The sequence below is a fragment of the Pristis pectinata genome, chromosome 8 (assembly GCF_009764475.1).
Source record: "Pristis pectinata isolate sPriPec2 chromosome 8, sPriPec2.1.pri, whole genome shotgun sequence".
NCBI lineage: Eukaryota > Metazoa > Chordata > Chondrichthyes > Rhinopristiformes > Pristidae > Pristis > Pristis pectinata.
Genome location: NC_067412.1, coordinates 56,991,644 through 57,018,956, shown reverse-complemented (window position 1 = coordinate 57,018,956; position 27,313 = coordinate 56,991,644). Strand labels below are relative to the sequence as shown.

General features: G+C 43.6%; 1 protein-coding gene across 3 annotated transcripts in view; it reads right to left on the bottom strand.

Annotated features, from left to right (window-relative positions):
- Window positions 1-27,313, bottom strand: part of si:dkey-17o15.2 (UAP56-interacting factor) — a 76,685-nt gene that overhangs the window by 35,915 nt on the left and 13,457 nt on the right. For 2 of the 3 annotated variants that reach the window (XM_052021634.1, XM_052021635.1), the window contains exons 3-7: window positions 16,777-16,923; window positions 14,117-14,247; window positions 13,874-13,980; window positions 3,329-3,419; window positions 660-709 (exon numbers count right to left, since the gene is read on the bottom strand). In XM_052021634.1, the coding sequence (XP_051877594.1) occupies window positions 660-709; window positions 3,329-3,419; window positions 13,874-13,980; window positions 14,117-14,247; window positions 16,777-16,923 (526 nt within the window). The remainder of the gene's footprint in view (window positions 1-659; window positions 710-3,328; window positions 3,420-13,873; window positions 13,981-14,116; window positions 14,248-16,776; window positions 16,924-27,313) is intronic. The other variant, XM_052021636.1, reaches the window with a different exon arrangement.

The window sequence follows — 27,313 nt, the reverse complement described above, 5'->3', positions numbered from 1 at the left end:
TTCTTCCAGCAGTTTATAACTGATTGCCTGCTGCTTGAGTGAAAACCAACAGGCAGTGTCAGCATGAACATTTCCACAGAAAGCAGGTTTCTGAAAGATTCAGGAGGTGATAGATTGCACACTTGTTACGATTAGTTTCACATGTAAACCATGACCTGTTTTGCAACAAATAGGGCCATCATTTCCTCAATGTATCACCACCATCAGACGATCTTATTGGTCAATGCTATTTACCTGGAGGTTCATGCGATTATTTAATTCCGAGACAGTCTACTTTGCCTTCCTCTAAACATCCCTTTACTATTTGTAGAATACTAGTTTTCTATAGAAGATGTTCTCGATACAGAATACTGGTTATTTGTGACTGTACTTGACAAATCCAGTCACAGATATTTAAAAAATAACAAGGGTTCCTTACCGTTACCTATTAAAATCTGTCACAAGTTCAGAGCCAAAATAAATACTAATGTGTTCATAGACTGTATTAATTAGTTTAGTGTATAATGTCCAATTAGCTCAGAGGTTTCCCGTTCTGATCTGGATTATTAACTGAAATTGTAGCATGATCAAATGCCATCCTAAAGCAATTAATTGATTATGAAATATGTGGCAGGAGCAGCAGTACATGCATGAACTTACACTTAAGTGCAATTACTTACACTGGAGTCCACTGTTTCTTCTGTCCAGCTCCCAAACCCATTTGTAGAAACTTAAAAATTACAGATAAAATCAAATGAATGAAAATGCCAGAAGAAAATTATGAACTCTAATATCTTACTAAAAATCAATTGTGTACAATGACCTGCATTAAATATATCTGTGAAAATATTAAATCCTTTTTCCCAGAGCATACTAAGTCCTTTAGTCACAGTATAAAACAATGGTTTAACAGCTTTAACAGAACTATTGCAGTCAATTCTGATTACTAAACTTAGAAAGCATGTTAAGGCTTGTAATATGATGCATAAAATATTTAAAAGAATGCAATATAGGGTAAGGAATCTCAGTTACATGGAGAGACTGTAGAATCTGAGTGAAGTGTATGTAAATGTGTGATGTATGGACATGTGCAGCATTGGTTGAAGAGAGTAAAATAAACAAGATGCATGTATTTTGGCAGTTCTCCATGTCTGTTCATGATTCATTACATTCATAGCACTTCAGGCAATTATCCACACATGTATTACAGATGGGTACATTGTGGAATTTAAATTCAGATAATCTGGAAATTGAAATAACAACTAGTCATTAGTAATGATGACCACAGAAACTACTGAACTGTTGTCAATATCCATCTGGTTTACGAATGTTCTTCAGGGAAGGAAATTTGCTATCATTACCCAATCTGGTCTATATGTGATTCCAGACCTTTGGCAATGTAGTTGACTCTGAAATAGCCCATCAAGCCACTCTGTCAGAGGCAGTTTGGCAGCAAATTAGGATTAGCAATAAATGCTGGCCTTGCCAGCATTCTGAAAATTGAATAAATAGAAAAAAATAAAATCTCATAATATCAGCCCATGTATGGGCAATAAATCGTCTTCTTGATCACCACCTACAGTCCTTGACATTGAACTACACTTGGAAGAAGTACTGAAAGTAGCAAGGGCACAGAATGTATTCCGGGTGGGGGACTTCAATGTTCTTCACCAAGAGTGACTTGGTAGTACAAGCTTTGGCTGAGTCCTGAAGGACAACACTGCCAGGTAAAGTCTATATGTAGTGAGCGAACCAACACAAATGATAAGGGATAAACTGTTGATACTGGAAATCTCAAATAAAAACAGAGGAATGCTGGAAAGACACAACAGGTCACTGAGCATCTATGGAAAGATGCTGCCTAAGCTGCAGAGTATTTTCAGCAATGTTTGTTTTTATAAAAACAAGGGATAGCCCTACTTGACATCATCTTAATTATTCTACCTGTGTAGAGACACAATTTCAATGCCAAGGAAGCCTTCTATCATGCTGTGTGGCACTACAATTGTTTTAACTGTGATGGAACAGATCTGGGAATCTATGAGGTGAACCATCAGCAGCAGCAGAAATGTACACTGCCAAGATCAGTAACCTCATGGCCTGGCATATCTCTCAAGCAGAAGGGCATGTCAGGATTAGCTCCAGGCATAAATAAAATGATTAGGTTCCAGCCCAGTGATGCAGGAGCACAGGACTACATTGCGCTAAGCAACAAAACCAGCATTCAATAGACACATCTAAGTGATCTCATAACCCAATGGATCAGATTGAAGCTCTGCCATCCTACCACATGTAGTTATAAAAGGTGGAGGACAATTAAACCATTAATGGGAGGCGGACATTCAAAATGGGAGGGCACAGCATGTGAGTGCGAAGGATAAGGTGGAAGTATAGACAACCATGTTCAGCCAAGTGTCAAAGAGATGATCTTCTTCAGCTTCCTCCTGAGATCCCAACTATCAAAGAAGCCAGTCGCCAGCCAATTTGATTCAATTTAAATGATATCAAAAAACAAATGAGAGGATATAACAAAAGCTCCTGGACCACACAATATCCCAGCTGTGGTTCTGAAAACCTGCATTCCAAAACTAGCTGTGCCTCCAGCCAAGCTGTTCTAGTCCTTTTACACCACTGACATCAACCTGACAATGCGGAAAATTGCCCAGTTCTGTTCACAAAAGGCAAGGCAAATCCATTCTGGTTAAATACTGCCCAATCAATCAAGTCTTAATCATCAGTTAAGGGACAAATATCATAACTGGCATTGCTATGCATCGGCACTTACCAGTAACCTGCTCACCCATGCCCAGTTTGTGTTTCACCAGGACTACACAGATGCAACCTTATTACAGCCTTGATTAAACATAAATTAAAGAGATGAATTCCATAGATGAAGTGAGAGTAACAACCCGTTGACTGCATGTGGTATTAAGAAGCCTGCTAAAACTGAAGTTAACACTTGCACAGGTCCTCTGAATATATGTTGGACAACCTTAGGCTTTGCCTGTAGATTCACTGGTATTTAGAAATGGAAAATCAATCCCATCTCAATTGCATAAACAAGTACCAACATATATATTGACCATTTGAGCTATCAGGAATTTTTTTTATCCTAAAGACGATTGTTTTTCTCCAACTAGTGGTAAAATAAAGCAGTTACCACTGGGGTATGGTGACATGATACCTGACAGCTGAACTGGAGGTTTTCTCTTCCATTTCTCTTACTTTCAGCAATATTAGTAATTTTAAGAGAAAGCTGGTAAAATTTCCAAATGGTTGTGTGAGGAACTAATTGATTATTCTCTGGAATTAAATGCATTCTTCTAAATCTCTTCATAGAATGACGCACCCCTCTTTTAATGTTCGCTTTGGTTTGCCTTTGTTGATTCCGTGTTTGTTGTTTCTTCTGCTGGGTCGAAATTTTGTTCTGAAACATAATCCTGTAACAGTAAAATAGGAATTAAAATTTTCAAACAAGGTATTTTGAAAAGAAGTGCCCACCACCATGTTCATAACACATATTTAATGGCTATACTTGAACATTTCAGAATTGACTTACAACTCAACTCATATTGTTCCAGAGGAAGAGGTGAACAATATAAATTTACATTATATTTCCTATGCGTCGTGTACTTCTATTGCCAACCACCTCTCCTTCTTCCTGTGACTGTGAATGCAGCCATTGTGGGATCTGAGTTGCTGAAGCCTTATTAGACCTTGTCCAACAGGCATGAGATCACTGCCTGCATGGATAAGAAATCTGGGAAGTCTAACTATGGCAAGGTAGCAAGGAGCCAATTCAAATTTTGAGGGTAAAAGAGAATGTTGTATTGTGAGGCAGAATATTGTTAAAAGGATAGATACTCTATATAACATAAGAAATAAGAGCAAGAGTAGGTCATCTGGCCCATTGAGCGTGCTCCGCCATTCAACAAGATCATGGCTGATCTAGCCTTGGACTCAGCTCCACCTACCTGCCTTTTTCCCATAACCCTTAATTCCCCTACTATGTAAAAATCTATCTGACTGTGTCTTAAATATACTTAATGAGGTAGCCTCTACTGCTTTCCTAAGCAGAGAATTCCACAGATTCACAACTCTCTGGGAAAAGCAGTTTCTCCTCCTCTCTGTCCTAAATCTATTCCCCTGAATCTTGAGGCTATTGTCCCTTAGTTCTAGTCTCACCGACCAGTGGAAACAACCTTCCTGCCTCTATTTCATTCATCCCTTTCATAATTTTATATGTTTCTTTAAGATTCCCTCTCATTCTTCTGAATTCCAGTGAATATAGTGCCAGGCGACTCAATCTCTCCTCATAGGCTAACCTGCTCATCTCCTGAATCAACCAGGTGACCCTCCTCTGCACCGTCTCCAAAGCCAGTATATCCTTCCTCAAGTAAGGAGACCAGAACTGCATGCAATACTCCAGGTGTGGCCTCACCAGTACCCTGTACAGTTGCAGCATAGCCTCCCTGTTCTTAAATTCAATCCCTCTGGCAATGAAGGCCAACATTCCATTTGATAACCTGTTGTACCTGCAAACCAACTTTTTGTGACTCATGCACAAGCACTCCCAAGTCCATCTGCACAACAGCATGCTGCAAAATCTTTCACCATTTAAATAATAATCTGATCTTCCATTTTTCCTTCCAAAGTGGATGACCTCGCATTTACCAACATTGTACTCCATCTGCCAGACCCTTGCCCACTCACTTAACCAATCTATATCTCTCTGCAGGCTCTCTGCATCCTCTGAAAAATTTGCTTTTCCACTCAATTTAGTGTCATCAGCAAACTTAGATACGTTACACTCGGTTCCCTCTTCCAAATCGTTAATTTATGTCGTGAACAGTTGTGCCGACCCCTGTGGCACACCACTCACCACTGATTGCCAACCAGAGAAACACCCATTTATCCCAACTCTCTGCCTTCTATTGGTTAACCAATCCTCTATCCATGTTAATACATTACCCCCAGCTCCATGCATCCTTATGGATAAGCGTTTTATGCGGCACCTTATCGAATGACTCTAGAAATCCAAGTATACAACATCCACCTGTTCCCCTCTATCTACTACGTTCATTATATCCTCAAAGAACTCCAGCAAGTTTGTCAAACAGGACCTGCCTTTCCTGAATCCATGCTGTGTCTGCCTGATGGAACCACTTCTATCCAGATGTCTCCCTATTTCTTCCTTAATGAGAGCTTCAAGCATTTTCCCGACTACAGACGTTAAGCTAACTGGCCTATAGTTACCTGCCTTTTGCCTACATCATTTTTTAAACAGTGGCATGACATTTGCTGTCTTCCAATCTGCCGGGACCTGCCCAGAGTCCAGAGAATTTTGGTAAACTATCACAAGTGCCTCTACTATAACTTCCACCATTTCTTTCAGTACCCTGGGATTCATCCCATCAGGACCAGGGGACTTGTCTACCTTTTGGCCCATTAGTTTGCTCATCACTACCTCATTAGTGACAGCAATTGTATCGAGGTCCTCACCTCCCACCGCATCCATAACGTTTTTCTTTGGTATGTTATACACGTCCTCCACTGTGAAGACTGACACAAAATAGTCATTCAAGGCCTTGGCAATTTCCATATTACCCAATATTAATTCCCTCCTCTTCTTCCAAGGGACCTACATTCACTTTTGCCACCCTTTTCCGCATTATATAATTATAAAAGTTTTTACTATCTGTTTTTATATTTTGTCCTAGTTTACTGTCATAATCTATCTTCCCTTTCCTTATTGCTTGCTTCGTGGTTCCTTGTTGCTTTTTAAAGTTTTCTCAATCTTCCAGTTTCCCAGTACTCTTGGCGACTCTGTATGGATGAGCTTTTAGCTTGATGCCTTCTTTTACTTCCTTAGTTATCCAAGGCTGGCTCTCCCCACCCTTACTATCCTTGCTTTTAACTGGAATATATTTTTGTTGAGCACCGTGAAAAATCTCTTTGAATGTCTTCCGCTGTTCCTCAGCTGTCCCACCATATAGCCTGTATTTCCAGTCTACACTAGCCAACTCCTCCCTCATCCTGTTGTAGTCTCCCTTGTTTACACTGGTTTTAGATCAAACTATTGCACCCTCCATTTGTATGAGAAATTCAATCATACTATGATCACTCTTTCCAAGAGGATCCCTAACTACAAGATCGTTAATTTTACCTGTCTCATTGCACAGGTCCAGATCTAAAATAGCATTTTCCCTTGTAGGTTCACTAACATACTGTTCAAGAAAGCTATCACGGATGCATTCTATGAAGTCCTCCTCAGGACTGCCTCAACCAACTTGATTCGCCCAATCTATGTTCAAGTTAAAGTCCCCCATGACAACTGCCATTCCATTCTTACATGCATCAAATATTTCTTGGTTTATTGCCTGTGCCACTGTAATGTTATTATTCGGTGGTTCATGGACAACTCCCACCAGTGATTTTTTTCCCCTTTATTATTCCTAATCTCCACCCAGATGGACTCAACATTACATTCCCTGGATCTTATATCGTCTCTCACTATCACCCTGATCTCCTTTTTAATTAAGAGCGCTACTCCACCTCCCTTACCTTCCTGCCTATCCTTCCGTATTATCTGATACCCTCGGGTATTTAATTTGCACTCATCTCCATTCTGCAACTACGTTTCTGAAATGGCCTCTTTGTACTGATTTGTGCCACAAGTTCACTGACCTTGTTTCAAATACTATGGGCATTCAGATAAAGTGCCCATACACACATTGTCCTATTAGAATCTAGTAACCTTTGTGTTTGACTTTTCAGTACTCCACTTTTACTTTTCTCTTTACTAACTTTTACTCTGGTCTCTGCTTTGTTTCCCTCTGTCTTTCTGCATGGATTCCCATCCCCCTGCCATATTAGTTTAAACCCTCCCCAACAGCACTAGCAAACAATCCCGCTTGGACATTGATCCCAGTCCTGCCAGGTGACCTACAATTGTGACCAAATGCCCAGATCACCATGTTGCCCTTTAGGTGTCACAGGTCCAGAGATTTCCTTACATTTGAAGAGGGAGGGAGAATCCAATTGTTGTGTTCTGTATAGAAATCAATGATATGGGTCGAACTAGGAATGAGAAAGTTGGAGCAAATGAAGACCAAACTAAAATACAGAACTTCAAAAGTTATGAACCGTTAATTGTTAATCAACCCTTACACAAAGTAGCACGTAATTCAATGGATCAAAGGTTTCCGATCATGACTGAAAGAGTGATTATTTGGAGATTAGGGTTTTGATTCATGCAACACTGGTGCCTGTACTAGGGAAATGAGGAGCTTTTCTTTGCACTTCAACTGGGCAGAAGTCAGTGTCCTGGTGAGTCAGATAACTAAGGTGAAAGGTAGTACTTTGGTAGCAAGTATCTTATGTGACCATAGAAAATCTAATTTAAAAGAGCCAAGGATGCAGAATAAAATAAATGGGTAACAATATACAGTATAAAGTGTGACTGGAAGGAACAGTTGGTTAGAAATTCTAGTACACCCAAGAGGATGTGCGAGGTAGATGGAACAGCAGGGTGGCAATGACTGTTTCAGTCATAGGAACTACCATCTAGTTAAAGATGTTGGGAAAATGCTGTAATCAATTAAGGACCTGGTAACAGGCCACTTAGAAAAACTTATAAATCAAAGATGCAGCCATGGGCACTCACATGTAAGGATGCTATCCCTTTCATTCAGTTTCTCCGTCTCTGCCTGCCTTTTCGTTGGCTATGTGGAGCAGTCCTTGTTCCGAACCTACTCTGGCACCACTCTCCAACTCTTTTCCCACTTCATCATGACTACATAGGTGCTGCTTCTTGCATCTGTGTGTAACTCGTCAATTTTATCAACTTTACTACTAACTTCCACCATGCCCTCAAATTCACTTGGACTATTTCTGACATCCAACTCCACTTTCTGTATCTCCCTGTCTCCATCTCAGCAAACACTGACATTTACTATAAAACCACTGACTCCCACTGCTATCAAGACTACATCTCCTCCCACTCTCTTGTAAGGATGCTATCCCTTTCATTCAGTTTCTCCATCTCTGCTGCATCAGTTCTTGAGATGACTTTCAGTTCCAGGACGACAGAAATATCCTTCTTTGTCAATGTCGTTTTCCCTCTGCTGTGGTTGATGGAGCCTTCATCTGCACCTTCTCCATTTCCCACACTTCTGCTCTTACTCCACCTCCCCCCAGACAGAACATAGGTAGCATTCCCTTTCACCCTACCAGCCTACACATCCAGCACATCATTCTTCATCATTTCTGCCAGCTGCAACATAACCCCACCAACCAGTCACATCTTCCCCTCCTGACCCCTTTCTGCTTTCCACAGGGGTCACTCTCTCAGTAACTCCCTGGTTTGTTCATCTCTCCTTGCCCATCCCACTCCATCGCCAAGCACCTTCCCTGCATCGGTAGGAGGTGCAACATCTGTCCCTACCTCTCCTCCCTCACCACCATCTAGGGACCTAAACAGCCCTTTCAGGTGAGGCAGAGATTCATGTGCACCTCCTCCAACCTTGTCTATTGCATTTGGTGCTCATGATGTGGCCTCCTGTACATCGGCGAGACCAAGTTCAGACTGGGCAACTGCTTTGCCAAGCACCCACGTTCTGTCCGCAATGGCCGTCTTGAACTCCCGGTTACAAACCATTTCAAATCCCTTCCCCATTCCCATAACAACCTAGTTATCCATTGCCATGGTGAGGCCAAATGCAAACTAGAGGCACAGCACCTCTTATTCAGCCTGGGTTCGTACCCAGTGGTACGAACATTGAATTATCCAATTTCTAATTTCCAATTTCAGGTGACTCACACCCTCTCTGTTCCTTTCTCTTTCCTTTTGATCCACATGGGTGGTCTTGTGCACTTGCTTCTTTCCAAGCTTCCGAGCCCCTCGTTTCACAGTTTCTTTCCCCTCCCCTACCTGATTCCATCTGTCTATTACCCAGACAGTCCACGCACTCGGTCCCCTATCCACTCCCTCCCCCGACTCTTCCCATCTGTCCACATTCCCTCCCTAATCTGGTTCTGCTCACTATCTTCCTTTCTTCTCAGATTCCATAATCTGCAGCCCTTTGTTGTCGCCACTGTCAACTGCCAGCCTCTGTCACTATCTCCACCTGTCCCTCCCCCACCTGGCCCCATCTGCCCATCAATTCTTTTCACTTGGATTCACCTATCACTTGCCAGCTCCTGCCTCACCCTTCCCCCTCACTTCTTTATACTGGCCATCTCCCCTTTACACTCTCAGTCCTGATACATGGTCTCGACCCAAAATGTTGACTATCCCTTTCAACAAATGATCTGCTGGAGGAACTTGGCGGGTCATTTTAGATTGGAACCGTCAACAATTCCTAACCCTCCCACAGATGACCTGTTGCTTGACCCGCTGAGTTCCTCCAGCAAATTGATTTTTGCACTTAGATAAACTTGTTATACCTAAGCGAAATAGATGGCTGTATTAAATGGAATTTAAAAAGAAATTTAGGATGCGTTTGGTATTGGTATTGGTTTATTATTGTCACTTGTACCGAGTTACAGTGAAAAACTTGTCTTGCATACCGATCGTACAGGTCAATTCATTACACAATGCAGTTACATTGAATTAGTACAGAGCCCGTTGATGTAGTACAGGTAAAAACAATAACATTACAGAGTATAGTGTCACAGCTACAGAGAAAGTGCAGTGCAGTAAGGTGCAAGGTCGCAACAAGGTAGATCGCGAGGTCATAGTCCATCTCATTGTATAAAAGAACTGTTCAATGGTCTTATCACAGTGGGGTAGAAGCTGTCCTTAAGTCTGGTGGTATGTGCCCTCAGGCTCCTGTATCTTCTACCCGATGGAAGAGGAGTGAAGAGAGAATGACCCAGGTGGGTGGGGTCTTTGATTATGCCAGCTGCTTCACCAAGACAGTGAGAGGCAAAGACAAGAGTCCAAGGAGGGGAGGCTGGTGTCCGTGATGCGCTGGGCTGTGCCCACAACTCTCTGCAGTTTCTTGCGGTCCTGGGCAGAGCAGTTGCCTTACCAAGCCGTGATATATCCAGACATATCTATGGTGCATCGGTAAAAGCAGGTGAGAGTCAAAGGGGACAAACTGAATATCTTTAGCCTCCTGTGGAAGTAGAGACACTGGTGAGCTTTCTTGGCCGTGGCATCCAAGTGATTTGACCAGGACAGGCTGTTGGTGATGTTCACTCCCAGGAACTTGAAGCTCTCAACCCTCTCGACCTCAGCACTGTTGACGTAGACAGGTGCATGTACACTGCCCCCTTTCCTGAAGTCACTGACCAGCTCTTTTGTTGACATTGAGGGAAAGGTTGTTGTCATGACACCATGCCACTAAGCTCTCTATCTCCTTCCTGTACTCCGACTCATCGCTGTTTGAGATACGGCCTACAACAGTGGTATTGGAGCCTGCATCTGTAATAAGCCTGGAGTTTTAAAAATATTTGTTAAGGTGTCACACAAAAGGTTATATAAAACAAGACCTCATGGGGTTGAGGGTAACCTATTAGCAAAGATAGTTTAAAGGGCAGAACAAGGGATCTAGAATGACAAGTCATTTTTCGATTGGCATACTGTTACAAGTGGGCTGTGCAGAGCATATGAAAACTCCCAAAGGAATGTCGATAGATTAAGTGAGCAAAAAAACGATGTAAGTAGTTAGTGCACTGTTTTGTCAATAAACATTTATGTATTTGCTATCCCTTAATGAATTCTAAAGACATTACAAATTAGTCATGAGGATGCTAAAGGTTTTACTAAAGGACTTGGTTACCAAACTCTGGCTTGGCAAGCTTTAGGTAAATCAAAATTAATTTCTTGCATTTTGTTGTGACTGCTTGCACTGAATCTCAGTTATTGAAGGCGTCCATATCAATGAGAGAGCATACCACAACAAACTACAGTGGCAAATGACAGTGCCAATAATTGGATCATTGCACATATCAAGATAGCCATGTTACTACTAAACAGGAATATGACAACCTGTTTGGTTATCTTGGGAGCTTAGGCATATAAAGTTGAGTTGACAACCATTCATCTCGTAGATCGAACTAATGTTCTTTAAGGCAAATAGTATCCAAAGGGCTGAAGGAGAAAGAAATACAATGAAACCTCAAAACAATATGAAGAGTGAATGTAAAAAAATGTAATACAACAAATTGAAGTTAGCAAGAAGCATTTAGCACTTTCATGAATCTTAATGCAAAGTGAAAGGTGTTATGCTTAAAGATGTTGTGCAAGTTGGAACCATAGCTGTTAGAAATAACTTAAAACTCTAAGTTTGGCACAGAAGGAGGATAAAACAATTTTGTACATTGTTGCACTAGGAATTTATCCTGCCAGAGTAATTTTGATGCCTTTTTGGATCATGCCTTATGCAATGGGTTTGTGTATGGACTGGTAGATGAACAAATTCAGTCAAATCTGTTGAGCAAACAAAACATAACATTTAAACTTGCACGTAAAATAGCTAGAGAATTTCATCTAACACAAAATATCTGGTATAGCTGCAGCCAACAGTCAAAGAATCCATAGGAATTCCATACCAAAGTCTGAAGCTTTGACACTGAATGTGAAGTGCACTGGTGAGAGAAGTTCATTCAGTTGCTAATATTGTAATAGTCATCAATCATATTAAGTATTGTCAGTTTGGAATTGCCAAGCGTTTCAGTTGCTAAAAGAATGAGTGGCACGGCAAAGGGTTTAATCCTGACCTCCAGAGCTATCTGTGCGGAGTTTGTGCATTCTCCCCGTGACTGTATAGATTTCCTATGCCTGCTCCGGTTTCTTCTCACATCTCAAAGATGTCCCGATGGTGCAGTATTACATGTGATTCTTTCCAGATCTTACAATTGTGCTCAGACCATCGCATCACTTGTTGAGATGCAGCAACGAACAATAAAGTGTGTATGATGAAAGCAAAACAAAAAGTAACATTCTCCCTAGAGACATAGAGAGATACAGCAGAGGAACAGGCCTTTCAGCCCAGCAACTCCTCCGTGCTGACTATCAACCATCCTTTTACACTGATACTACATTGATCCCATTTTTAAATCTCCTCACATTCTCAGTACTAATTCCCTTTGTTCATTATTATTCTGCACACACATTGATGTTGGCAAGTGAAATGTTAAGTCATGGTGTAGTTGCAATAATAAGCCATGTAATGGATGAATGGTAAAAGAAACCAATCGCTTTTGCTTCTCATGGCCTCATAAGAAGTGAATGCAATTATGTAGAAATTGAGAAGGAAGCACTTAGAATCATGTTAAGAATCAAGGAATTTTATCAATTTTACTGGGAAGATCCTTTGTTCAAGCAATGGCCACTTTGAAAAAGTTTTCCTCCTCTCTTCAATGACAGTTCTGTGAGTCCCTCTCTCACTGCTCTCTCTCTGCTACTGGTGAGGTTAGATCCCAAATTAGTGATGACACAAGAGACTGCACATTTACTATGGCACCATCAAGCATAGGGAATTCTTCTTTTGCAGTACAACTATAAAACTGAGTACAATATTTCCAAACAGAACACTATTGCAAAAGTGTTCCTCCTCTCTTCGATGGGAGGTCTGCGAGTCCCTCTCCCACTGCTCCCCCTCTCTGGTTTCTTCTGTTCTTCAACCATGCTCTCTGTTTTCCTCCAGCAGTTTGTTTTTTTTTCTCTCCAGATTACAGATCTGTAGACTCTTGTGTCTCCAGAACACTATTGCAGATGCTTTATCATGGCTACCACATGGAAACTCTGAAGCTGGATGTGAAAATGGAACAATGAGGACGTTCCAATTACTGAGTATGAAATTGCAGGCAAGATACAGAAAGATCTAGTATTGAGAAAGGTCTATGAACAGATATAGGTGGGATGGACAGAATTTGACCACTGTACGGGTGAGGAAATGAAATAATTCACAATTAGTTGTCTTGTGAACAAGGTTGTATTAAGTGGATAAGAGAAAGATAATCACACAAAAAATGCTGGAGGAAATTCAGCTGGTCAGGCAGCATCTATGGAGGGAAATAAACAGTCGACGTTTCAGGTCAAAACCCTTCATCAGGCCCAGTCCTGATGAAGGGTCTTGACCCACGCCGACTGTTTATTTCCCTCCATAGATGCCGCCTGACCTGTTGAGTTCCTCCAGCATTTTGTGTATGTTGCTCCAGATTCCAGCATCTGTAGAATCTCTTGTGTCTCAAGAGAAAGATAACACCTGCTCCTTTGAGAGAAAAGGCTTTAACCAAATTTCATACTGACTACATACGGAAAGTAGTTTGAATGATGATCTGAAATCATGGGTAAAACATAACAAAATTGTAGGAATAAGCCTTTGAAAATTTCTTTGCTGCCATGCCCATGATCTACTAGACTGTTTCAGAGAGTACACAATGATTTTTGTGAAAAAGAGAATGACAGTTTTCTGGTACTTATCAATACGCATTTAAAGCAGATTGAAGTGAAACGTATGCGTTCAAGTATCATGACTGAACATACTATAGATAAATTGAGGTCCACATATGCATGTCATGGCTCACCTGAAGAGTTCGTCTTTAACAATAACCCCTAGTTTCAATGTACTTTGCAAATTTAATGAAGCAGAATGATATCAGACATACCCTTGTTACTTCAGATGGATCTTGATCAATGTAACCCAATTCAGGAAAAGAACAGGTGGAAAAAATAGTGAATGCTGTACACTTGTCAACCAAATTTATTTTTTCCTACTTCTGTATCTCACCTCCTTCCTCATTACTCTCACTGCCACCTTAAGGTACTGTCACACGACCATAAAAATAATTTTATGAAAGAGGTACTATATAATTCTGGCTGCAGGGTTACATGAGACTGGAAAGGTAAAGTTGATTTACCCTTACAATGAGTGATTGTTACCTTCTTTTCAGAATTTGAGGAGGCCCCTGTCTTGTAGGCCTGAAACTCTTCTTGACCTGCTGTGCTCTTCCTGGTGTGATCCTTGTTTTCCGAATGGGTGCAATTTGCTGAAAATCCAATAAAGAACATTAGAAATTTGTTTTTGTATTCTAAAATTTACTATGCCAAAATAAGGTCTTACACGGTCTATTAATTCATTTTCATTACCTGGAAAATGTTACGTTTATGGTTTAAAATACTCACTCGTTTGGATACTGGGGCAGGTCTTTTTCCATCTGGTCTAATTCTGGGACTTCTAGCTTGTGTTTGCCAATAACGATTAATCCCACCATACCCTTGTGATCCAGAGGCATTTCTCCGTGGTCGACCGGATCCTAATTAAATTGACACAAGAAAATAATCTGCTGAGTACAGCTGGTAAAATTTTAACATGTATTGAATTGTCACCTCTGAAACTCGGCACTGGGGTTAATGAGTAAATCACTTTGGCTCAGTTGGGCATACACCTCCTGTCTGGATTTCTCTCTCTGGATTACAGCATTCATCCTCTGCCCCTGCCTCCCTTGCTGTTACCTATCCACTAGCCAGTGCAAATTACTGCTGCTTAGATAATGTTATCCAAAGCCAAGCCAATTGTCCTGCAAGGCATTTGTAATGTCCCCTATTGAATCAGGAGCTATAGTCACTTGAGTAGAACTGTTTGAGAGAACAAGCACAGCTAAAGTCACATAGAAGACAAGGATTAATGGAATGCTCAAAAGTGAACACTTGTCTTTAATAAACAATATAATTAAATTCAAACATTCTAAACTAAATTATAATTGGTGTTTTTTTTTACATTACAATCAAGCAATGTCCTAGGCCCAACCATCTTTAGCTACATCATCAATGACCTTACTTCGTTTCTATGGCTAGGGGTGGGGGTGTTTGCTGATGATTGTACAATGTACAATTACACATGAACTTACAAATTAGGTGCAGTAGGCTACTTAGCTTCTTGAGCATATACTGCTATCTTATAAGTTCCTGGCTGATAGGATTGTAACCTCAACTTTGCATTCACATCAGTTAGCAGTAACTTTTCATCCCCTTGGTTATCAAGAATCTATCTACCTCTGTTTCCAATACACTTTGAGGAAAAGTGTCCCAAAAACTCTGAATACTCTGAGGACAAAATTATCTTATCTCTGTCCTAAATATGTGACCCCATATTTTTAACCAGTTAACCCTAGTTTGAGATTCACCTACTAGAGGAACCATCCTCTTCACGTTCCACTTTTTCAAGACCCCTTGGGGTTTTCTGTTTCCATCGTCCAACCTTTCCTTGTAATTCATCCCACCCATTTCAGGTGTTAGTTTAATAAACCTTCTTTGAACTGCTTTAATGCATCAATACCGCACACAGTACTCCAAATGTGGAATCACCAGTACCCCATATAACTGAAAGCATTACTTCCTTGTTTTTGTATTCAATTCCCCCAGGCAATAAAAAATAACATTATGTTAACTTCACAAATTACTCGTTGTATCAGCCCACCGGTCTTTTGTGAATCACACAACAGGAGTTTGGGATCCCTCTGTATCCTAGAACTCTAAGATCTCTCACCATTTAGATGATATGCTTCTTTATTATTTTTCCTGCCAAAGAAGACAATTTTACATTTTCCAAAAAATTACTCCATTTGTTGCCTAGATGAATGCAGCCCCAGCTACTTTCAAGAGGACCAGAGGGATCTTGGGGTCCAAGTCCACAGGACGCTCAAAGCAGCCGCACAGGTTGACTCTGCGGTTAAGAAGGCATATGGTGTATTGTCCTTCATCAACCGGGGAATTGAATTTAGGAGCCGAGAGGTAATGTTGCAGCTACATAGACCCCACTTGGAGTACTATGCTCAGTTCTGGTCGCCTCACTACAGGAAGGATGTGGAAGCCATAGAAAGGGTGCAGAGGAGATTTACAAGGATGTTGCCTGGATTGGGGAGCATGCCTTATGAAAACAGGTTGAGTGAACTCGGCCTTTTCACCCTGAAGTGACGGAGGATGAGGGGTGACCTGACAGAGGTATATAAGATGATGAGAGGCATTGATTGTGTGGATAGTCAGAGGCTTTTTCCCAGGGCTGAAATGGTTGTCACAAGAGGACACAGGTTTAAAGTGCTGGGGAGTAGGTATAGAGGAGATGTCAGGGGTAAGTTTTTTACTCAGAGAGTGGTGAGTGCATGGAATGGGCTGCCAGCAACAGTGGTGGAGGCGGATATGATAGGGTCTTTTAAGAGACTTTTGGATAGGTATATGGAGCTTAGAAAAATAGAGGATAGGGGTAAGCCTAGTAATTTCTAACGTAGGGACATGTTTGGCACAGCTTTGTGGGCCGAAGGGCCTGAATTGTGCTGTAGGTTTTCTATGTTCTATGTTCTAAGAAGCTCGACATTATCTGGGTCAAAGAAGCCTGCTTGATTGGCAACCCATCAACCACCCTAATTATTCATTCCCTCCACCTTTGAAGCACACAATGGCTCCAACACTTCCCTTGGCATTACAACTAAATGCCAAGACTACTCCGATAGCACCTCCCAATACTGGGGCCTCTACTACCAAGAACAATAAAAGGTTTCAGGTGCCAGGAAACTGCCTTCAGCTTTCGTCCCTCCCTCATAAGTCACACACCATCCTGATTTGGAAATATATTGCTCCTCTTTCAACCAGTACAACGTGCACACACAGGGAGACAAGATTTTGGACAGCATCTCTGAAAGAAGGTGCTAATCATCTCACTTTCTCACTGCAAATATTAGTAGACAGGAACATAAATGTGCCAACTAAAAAAATGCAAGTTTATATATACTGTGCAGTTCCTGAGATTGCAAATGTGGCATGGTTAGTTTTGATGAAGATGAGTTCACCTTGTATATTCTGCTGCATTCCTTGTCCTGGCTGAATTTGTGGGTTGCGAGGGCGTAAATTCCATTGTCTTTTCTGTTGTTCTCTTGTTCTGTTTACTGCAGTTGTTGCAGAGTTGTTTTCCCTTTTATTCAGTTCAATAATGTCATCTGAATAATGCATAAGCATGTTTAACACAAAAATTATATTTTTGAAAATACCACTAGATATTATACAGAATATTGATTTGTGTATTGGGACACAAAATGCAATGCTTTCCTCTTATCTTGGTCAGCCAAAGGAAAATTGGATACTTAAGCAAGAAAATGGGATATCTGTGGCTGCAAAACAATTCAAAGTAATAATCTCTCCATTAAAGTAATAAGAATTTTGTCATAGAATCATAGAAACATGCAGCACAGTTACTATCTATCCTAACAGCCTCCACGAGAAAGAGTGAAAAATACAAAGAATTAGAAATTAGAAACAATTTCCATGTGAAGGACTTTCAATTTGCTGGGAAGTTAGTTAAGAGTGCTCTTATATATTAATTTGAGCAAGTGAGATTGTATTGAAAAAGATCAGCTTTAATGGTACATACTGTTTGGTGATGACATAGAAATTAAAATAATTTTGCACATTAAATACATGCATTCTCTCATTCAACAAAAGGTAATTTACATACTACAAGACGCATAGGAAATCAAGTAAAACACTGCAAACAAGAAGTCTGAAATAAAAAAGAACATCTTGGAAACAATTAGGAACTTCGGCAGCATATAAGGAGAGAGAAAAACAAAGTTAAAAATTCTGGTCACCAAGACGTACGCGTGTGTGTGTGTGTGTGTGTGTGTGTGTGTGTGTGTGTGTGTGTGTGTGTGTGTGTGTGTGTGTGTGTGTGTGTGTGAGTGAGTGATTCATTGCTGTAAATAGGCAGTGAGTTCAGTTGTCTTCAATAAAGGGTAGTCAGGCAGGGCTGCCCTCTCTCCCCTGTCTTGTTTGTGTGTTGTATAGAACCCTTTGCCGAATCCATCAGGAAGGACGAGAGCATCAGAGGTCAGGCAGTGAAGTCACCCAGGTGAAAACCTCCCTGTATATGGACAACGTCGCCATCTTCTGCTCGGACCTAAGGTCAGTTCGCAGATTGATCAGCGTCTGCAACCAGTTTGAGTTGGCATCAGGCGCCAGAGTTAACTGCATGAAGTGCGAGGCCATGCTCTTCAGCAACTGGCCCGACCAATCCAACGTTCCCTTCACCATCAGGCCTGACTACCTGAAGGTGCTGGGGATCTGGTTCGGAGGAGCTGGGGCGTGCAACAAAAATTGGCGGGAGCGGATTGGGAAGGTGAAGCAGAAACTGGGACTGTGGGAATGGCGCTCCCTATCAATAACTGGGAAGAACTTGGTCATCAGGTGCGAGGTGCTCTCAGGGCTGCTGTACTTGGCGCAGGTGTGGCCTGTTTCTCGCTCCTTTGGCTTGGAAATCACCCGTGCTGTCTTCCGATTCATCTGGGAATCCAAGATGGAGAGGGTCCGACTGGTCACCATGCACAAGTCCCTGGACCATGGGGGTAAAGGTGTCCCCAGTGTCGCCCTTATCCTGACCACCTTCGTCTGTGGCTGCATCAGACTGTGCGTGAAACCCAAGTACATGGGCACCAAGTGTTACTACATACCGAGGTTCTACCTGTCCCTGCTGTTGCGAAGGATAGGCCTGGCCCCATGGCCACACAATGTCCCAGTCAGCTGGATGCTGCCGCACTACCTGTCCTTCATGGAAAAGGTCTTCCAGACCAACACCTTTGACTACAAGTCCATCAGGCAGTGGTCAGCACGGAACATCCTGCAGACACTGCAGGAGAAGGACTCAATGGATACTGTGGGGTGGTTCCCTGAGCAGACTGTCCAAACCATCTGGCAGAATGCCTCATCGCCAGAACTCACCAAGAACCACCAAGACCTCGCTTGGCTGGTGGTGAGAGGGGCCCTCCCAGTCAGATCCTTCCTGTATGGTCGGAACCTCACTCCCAGCGTGTGCTGCCCCTGGGAGGACTGCACTGGGGACGAGACGGTTGCCCACCTCTTTGTGGGCTGTGGGTTTGCGAGGAGGGTGTGGTGAAAGATGCAAGGGTCCTTGTCACGGTTCATCCCCAGCAGCTGCGTAACAGAGGATTCTCTGCTCTACAGGCTGTTCCCGGGGACACACACAGAGATGGACATCAACTGCTGCTGGAAGGTCATCAACTCGGTGAAAGACGCCCTTTGGTCGACCCGAAACTTGTTGGTCTCCCAGCACTGCAAGATGTCCGTAGGGGAATGCTGCCGACTGGCACATTCCAGGCTGCAGGAGTACGTGCTGAGGGACGCACTGAAGCTGGGTGCAGCCAACGCAAGGGCTTGGTGGGGAAGGACTACAGTTTAGAGTTCTTCTGCCACTGGAGAGAGAGGGGCAGGGTCAGGCGAGAAAGCCCCTAAATATTGTAAATACAGGACTGGGTAGCCCCCAGGGAGCCACATGTGTGGCATCGGTGCTGTTTTTTATATAAAAAGGTAACACAAATGAATGATCTGTACAAGAATGTAAAGGCTTGCACTGTTTTATAATTGTATATAGTTTGTCTTTAATTATGAATAAAATTTATTTTGGAATAAAAAAAATGCTTGCAGTAAAAAGGTGGTTGGGGGGGGAGGGGGCGCAGCGGCTCCTCGTAGCAGATGTGATGTACCGGAACACTCCGCTCTGGTTAATTAACGTGTACGCTTGCCCATGCGGAGCGAGCGGCTGGCCGTTCTCCAGCAGGTCCCACCACTGCTGCTGACGTCCCGGCCGGTTGTTCTGGTCGGTGACTTCAACTGCATCATCAATGTGGCTGGACAATCTGGCAGTGCCAACAGCAGACTGGACAGCACCTCCAGACTCCTGATGGAAACAGTTAAAGATGCCAAGCTGTGTGACGCCTTCAGCACCCCTGCATGCGGAGCACAGCCGCAACACACCTGGTCGAGATCGGACGGCTCAGCCTGGTCCCGGACTGACTTCCTCTTCGTGTTGGAGCCAGTCATGGTCAGATCCACCAACGTCACGCCGGTGTTCTTCTCTGACCACCATCTCCTTCAGGCCTCCTGTCACCTACAGCAGGACCAGAAGGCAGGCAAGGGGATGTGGAAGTTGAACATCAAGCTGCTGACCCCAGAGAGTGTTGAGGGACTAAAGAGGGATTATGCAGGTTGGAGAACTGTGAAACCCCTCTTTGACTCTCCTGTGCACTGGTGGGAAGCGACAAAGGAGAACATCAAGAGGTTCTTCATCTGCAGGGGGGCCAGAAAGCAAGACAGAGTCAGAGGGAACTGTGCCAACTCCAGACAGACTTGCAGCAACTCCTCCTTCTGCAGTCAAGGGGGGTGGATGTGAGGGAGGAACTCCAAGAGGCGAAGAGCCAGCAAGCCCAGCTCCACACCTCCGAATCCTCCAAGATTATCATCTGATCCAGGGTCCGCTCCGTGGAGCAGGATGAGACGTGCTTGTTTTTTCTTCCAAAAGGTGCACAGGGGGAGCTCTGTGATCCACAGCCTTAAGGAAGAGGACGACTCAGTAACATCCTTGCAGGCAGACATAGCAAGGATCTGCAGATCCTTCTATGCCAGTCTGTACGGCACGAAGGCCACAGACAACACAGCCTCCCAGAACCTGTCCTCTATCACAGAGATCTTAGATGACAGCAAGTGGGAGAGTCTGGACCAACCACTGACCCTGGAGGAGCTGACTGGCTCCATCAGTTCCTTTGAGTCAAACAAAACTCCCGGAAGCGACGGCTTACCGGCTGAGTTGTACTTGGCTCTGTGGGATTGGATGGGCCCGGACCTGCTGGAAGTGTACAACACTATGCTTCAGGCTGGCAGCATGTCAGAATCCATGAGGAAGGGCACCATTACTCTCATCTACAAGCAGAAGGGGGAGAGGGAGGACATCAGAAATTGGAGACCCATCTCACTATTGAACGTGGATTATAAAAGCCTGTCCAAGGCCATTGCCAACAGGGGTCAAGTCTGCCCTGGGACAGGTGATCCACCCGGATCAAACCTGTGCTGTACCTGGCAGGAAGATCTTTGACAGTCTTGCGCTGCTCAGGGATACCATCACCTACGTGCAGGACAGAGGGATGAACACCTGCCTGGTCAGCTTGGACCAGGAGAAGGCCTTCGACAGGATATCACACACATACATGTTAGACGTGTTCTCCAAAATGGGCTTTGGGGAGGAAATCAGGAGTTGGATCCAACTGCTCTACACAGACATCCATAGTGCAGTCCAAATCAATGGGTGGGAAACAGACAGCTTCCCCATCAAGTCTGGAGTCAGGAAGGGCTGCCCTCTCCCGTCTTGTTTGTGTGCTGTATAGAACCCTTTGCTGAATCCATCAGGAAGGACGAGAGCATCAGAGGGGTGACGTTGCCAGGCAGTGGGGTCACCCAGGTGAAAACGTCCCTGTATATGGACGACGTCGCTGTCTTCAGCTCAGGCCCAAGGTCAGTTCACAGATTGATCAGCATCTGTGACCAGTTTGAGTTGGCATCAGGGGCAAGAGTTAAACGCGCAAAGAGCGGGGCCCCGCTCTTTGGCAACTGGGCCGACCGATCCAATGTCCCCTTCGCCATCAGGCCTGACTACCTGAAGGTGCTGGGGATCTGGTTCGGAGGGGCTGGGGCATGCAACAAAAATTGGTGGGAGTGGATTGGGAAGGTGAAGCAGAAACTGGGACTGTGTTAACGGCGCTCCCTATTGATAACTGGGAAGAACTTGGTCATCAGGTGTGAGGTACTCTCAGGGCCGCTGTACTTGGCGCAGGTGTGGCCTGTTCCTCCCTCCTCCGGCTTGGAAATCACCTGTGCTGTCTTCCGGTTCCAAGATGGAGTGGGTCTGACGGGTCACCATGCACAAGTCCCTGGACAATGGGGGTAAGGGTGTGCCCAGTGTTGCCGTCATCCTGATGATCACCTTCATCTGTGGCTGCATCAGGCTGTGCGTGGAACCCAAGTACGTGGGCACCAAGTGTTACTACATACCGAGGTTCTACCTGTCCGGCTGTTGTGAAGGATGGGCTCGGCCCCATTGCCGCGCAACACCCCCAGTCAGCTGGACGTTGCCACACTACCTGTCCTTTGTGGAGAAGTTCTTCCAGACCCACACCTTTGACCACAAGTCCATCAGGCAGTGGTTAGCACGTAACATCCTGCAGACACTGCAGGAGAAGGACTTGATGGATACTGTGGGGTGGTTCCCTGAGCAGACTGCCCAGACCATCTGGCAGAATGCCTCATCGCCAGAACTCACCAACAAGCACCAAGACTTCACTTGGCTGGCGGTGAGAGGGGCCCTCCCAGTCAGATCCTTCCTGCATGGTCGGAACATCACTCCCAGCGTGTGCTGCCCCCGGGAGGACTGCGCTGGGGACGAGACGGTCACCCACCTCTTTGCAGGCTGTGGGTTTGCGAGGAGGGTGTGGCGAAAGATGCAAGGGTCCTTGTCACGGTTCATCCCCAGCAGCTGTGTAACAGAGGATTCTCTGATCTATGGGCTGTTCCCGGGGACACACACAGAGACGACATCAACTCGGTGAAAGACACCCTTTGATCTGCCTGAAACTTGTTGGTTTCCCAGCACTGCAAGATGTCCGTAGGGGAATGCTGTCGACTGGCACATTCCAGGCTGCAGGAGTACATGCTGAGGGACGCACGGAAGCTGGGTGCAGCCAATGCGAGGGCTCGGTGGGGAAGGACAACAGTTTAGGGTTCTTCTGCCACTGGAGAGCGAGGGGCAGGTCAGGCCCTTGAAGATTGTAAATATGGGATTGGGGTATCACCCCAAGAAGCCACATGGATAGCATCGGTACTGTGGTTTTTTTTAATAAAATGTAACACTAATGATTGATGATTGATCTGTACATGAATGTAAAGGTTTGCACTGTTTTATTATTGTATATAGCTTGTTTTTTTATTATGAATATAGTTTATTTTGGTTAAAAAAACAGACATTACATTTGGTGCATTGGCAGGATGTTGCTGCATGCGAGACCAGCAAGACAGTGATCTGGGATGAGTAACGCGTGGAGACGTTACTGAAGGCAAACAATATTTATCGCTCATCCCTAAATGACCTTGAAAAGAGAGTGGTGAACTATTTTTTTTTGTAATTCTGCAGTCTTTCTGCTGAAGGTATTCCCATAGTGCTGTTGGGTACAGAGTTCTAGCATTTAGATGCTGCACTGGTGAAGGACAAGTGATATACTTCCAAATCAGAATGGCATGCAATCTGTTTTATTCATCCAAGGGATGTGAGTTTTGCAGGTGAGCCAGCGTTTAATTGCCTATCCCTAATTGCCCTTGATAAGGTGGTAATGAGCTGCCCTTTTGAATCTGTGCAGTCCTTGAGGTGTAGATATACCCACAATGCTGTTAGGGAAGGTTCCATGATTTTGATCCTGCGACAGTGAAAGAACAACAATATCTTTCCAAGTCAGGACGGTGTGTGGCTTGGCGAGCAACTTCCAGGTGATGATGTTCCCACGCTTTTGCTGCCCTTGTCCTTCTAGCTGGTAAAGGTCGTGGGTTTGGAAGATGCTGTCTGAGGAGTTTCTGCAGTGTATCCTGTAGATGGTACAAATTGCTGCAACTGTGCAACCATGGTGGACAGAGTGAATGGGGTGCTCATCAAATGGGCTGCTTTTTCCTATATGGTGTCGAGCTTCTTTTGTTGAAGCTGCACTCATCCAAACAAGTGGAGAGTATTCGATCACATTCCTCATTTGAGCCTTAAAGACAGTGAACAGTCTCTGGAGAGTTAGGAAATGAGTTACTTATCGCAGGACTCATAGCCTTTGATCTGGTCTTGTAGCCACATTGTGTATATCACTACTCCTGTTCAGTTTCTGGTCAATGCTAACCCCCTTTGATAATAACACATCATTGCCTGGCACTTGTGTGGCATGAATGTTACTTGCCACCTATCAGCGCAGGCCTGTATATTGTCCAGGTCTTGCTGCATTTGGACTTAGAGAGGAACCTGTAGATGGCACGTTCCCATGTGCCTGCTGCCTTTGTTCTTCTTTGTGGTAGATGTCATGCGTTTGGGAGGTACTGTCAGACAGAGCAGGCTGAGCAATTAACTGTGGTGCATTTTGTAGATGCTGTACACTGTAGCCACTGTGTGTTGGTATTGGAAAGAATAAACAGTTAGGGTGGTGGATGAATGCCTGGTCTGCTTTGTTCTGGATGGTGTCAAGCTTCGAAAGAGTTATTGGAGCTGAACTCATAGGTGGAGAGTATTCCATCATGCTCCTGACTTGTGTCTTGTGGAAAGGCCTTAGCATGTCAGAAGGTGCCACAGGACACTTTGTGACTTGCTCTTGTAGCCACAGTATTTATGTGGCTGGTCCTGTTAGATTTCTGATCAATGGTGACAACCAGGATATTGTGAACCTGGTTAGAAACTCTCTTGATTGAAACAGTAATTGCCGGACAATTTTGTGGTGAGAATGTTACTCCACTTACCAGCCTATGCCTAAATGTTGTCTTGGTCTTGCTTCATGCAGGCATGAACAGCTTTGTTTGCTGAGGAGTGGTGAATGGAATTGAACATAGTGTAATCATCAGCAAATATCCTCACTTCTCTTCTTATGAAGCATCTGAAGATGGTTGGGCCTCAGTCGTTGCATTGAGCAACACTTGCAGTGATGTCCCGAGACTGGAATAATTGACATCCAACAACCAAGACAAGCCTCCTTGTGCAAAGTATGATTCCAACCACTGGAATATTTTCCATTTGATTTCCATTGACCAGTTTTATCAGGGTGGTCAAGTGTTAATATGATGTCATGGGCATCTAACCTCTGGAATTCAGCCTTCTGGTTCAAGGCACTGAAGCAGCGTGGTCCTAGTGAAATGCAAATTGAGTGTCAGTAAGTAGGTTATTCATGAGTGAGTGCCACTTGATAGCACTGTCAGTGATAGCTTTCATCACTTTGATGATGATAGTGATTTGACAAATTGAGTAGTAGTTAGCCAAATCATATTTCTACTGCCTTTTATGGACCTGACAAACCTGGCCTTGCCAGTCATGCCGAGATCCCCAAAAATAATTGAAATATTTTGTTGAGGTCCCAGGGGAGAGCACAGAAGAGAGAAGTGTTGCATTACATGAGGAGAATATAATTTTGGAGCTGGTGGTAGGGCCAGAGATGTAATAAACATTGCAGATACGCATACCATTTTTGAAGTATCATGTCAAAAATAATGTAAACCTTGAAGTGACACTCCATTCCAATGACGCTGGGCATTTTTTGTTTGAAAACTGCAAATTTAACAACTACGACCAGAGAAGACAGTTGGTGGTAATGTGATCAAATTAAGGACATTGGCAAAAGGATGTCATTTCCAGACTTTATTAGATCGGACATTATAGGATCGCTTAATGTGAGGATTGGCAAATGAGAGAATACAGCCGATGCTATTTAATCCAGTCAGCCTAACATTCAAGTTTACAGGATGGCAAGTTTGGAGATGGCACTTAAAAACATGAAGCATCTTCACTCAAGTCATGATTCAGAGATGTAACCAGAGAGCCCACAGAGACAGTAATGGTGATGTGGTCTTTCTCTTCAGACCCAGTCACATTAACACCACAAGTAGCTCAGCTAGAACCAAGTAGGTCATGTGGGTGCAAAAGGCAGGAAGCCCTATCATGGCAGTCACAGTAATCATCTGGCCTCAAAATGTCCATTCGAGATGGCCCAGTGCTGTAATTGTCACTTGGCAGAGTATATTGTAACAACTGCAAGTCCCTGAAGAGGGTAGCAGCCAGTAAAGATGGTCACTTCCACAAAGTTTGGAAGCAGTCTCCCTAGAGTTCCATAAAAAAGGTAGAATCAAACAACTTGGATGTGGATATGGGAATGCATACCTGAGACTATCTATCCTATCTCTGTCTCTCATCATCTTATAAACCTCTATCAGGTCAGTCCTCAGCCTCCTTCACTCCAGGGAAAACAAGTCCAGCCTATTCAATCTTTCCCCATTACTAAAGTCCTCTACTCTGGGGAACATCCTGGTGAAGACAAAAGAGACTGAAGATGTTGGAATCTGGAACAAATAAGAGAATGCTAGAAGAAGTCAATGGGTCAAGCAGTATCTGTGGAGGCAAAAGGTGTATGCTGATGTGTTGGGACAAGAACATGCATCAGGACCCCTCCTTCATACTGCTATATACTGGCAATCTTTCCTATTTTCTGTCAGTCCTGATGCCACCTCATTCTGATCCATAGCCTGCTGTAGCCTCAGACATTGCTATCCACAACATCACCAATTCCATGTCATCTGAAAACTTACTAATCATACCTTCCACATTCAAATCCAAGTCATTAATATATCTCATAAACTGCAAAGGTCCCAACACTGATCCCTGCAGTATACCATTAGTCACAGACTTCCAAACAGAAAAATATCATTCCACACTACCCTCTGGCTCCTATTACCAAACCAATTTCGGATCCAATTGGCCAGCTGTCCTTGAATCCAATATGCCTTAACCTTCTGGATCAGTCTACCTTGTCAAATGCCTTACTTAAGTCCATATGGACAGCATCAACTGCCCTGGCTTCATCAATCTCCTATGTTAACTCCTCAAAAAATTCAATCAAATTAGTGAGTCAAAACCATGCTGACAATCCCTTATCAGTCCCTATCTTTTCAAATGTTCATAAATCCTGTTCCTTAGAATTTCCTCCAATAATTTTCCTACCACTGACATGAGGCTCACCAGTCTGTAGTTACCTGCCTTATCCTTACTGCTGTTCTTAAAGGAAGGAACAACATTAGCTATCCTCCAATCTTCTGGTACGTCACCTGTGGCTAATGAAGATGCAAAAATCTGTCAGGGCCCTAGCAATTTCCTCCCTTGTTTCCCATTGCATTCAACCTTAATACTGACATACCCCAGACTATCAATGTTTCTCTCCTGAACTCACTATCCTCCACATCCTTCCCCTTGGTGAATGGTCCCATTCTTTCTTAGCTACTGTCTTGCTTAGCGTAACGGTATTACAGTGCCAGCGATCGGGGTTCGATTCCCGTCGCTGTCTGTAAGGCATCTGTACGTTCTCTTGTGTCTGTGTGGGTTTCCTCCGGGTGCTCCAGTTTCCTCCCACATTGCAAAGACGTACGGGTAGGTTAATTTGGGTTTAAAATGGGCGGCGCGGACTCATTGGGCCGGAAGGGCCTGTTACCACTCTGTAAGAAAAAACTTAGCATTCTCCTTAATCTTACCTGCCAAGGATATCTCACAGCCCCTCTTTGCCCTCCTAATTTTTTTCTTAGATACTTTCCTATACCCTCTATATTCTTCAAAGGACTTGCTTGATTGTAGTTGTCTATACCTGTCATATGCTTGCTTTTATTTTTGTGATCAAACTTTTAATAAATAACCTTTGTCATCCAAGATTCTCTAATCTTGCCATCTTTGCCTTTTACCCTTACCAGAATATGCTGGCCCTGAGCTTAAATGACTCC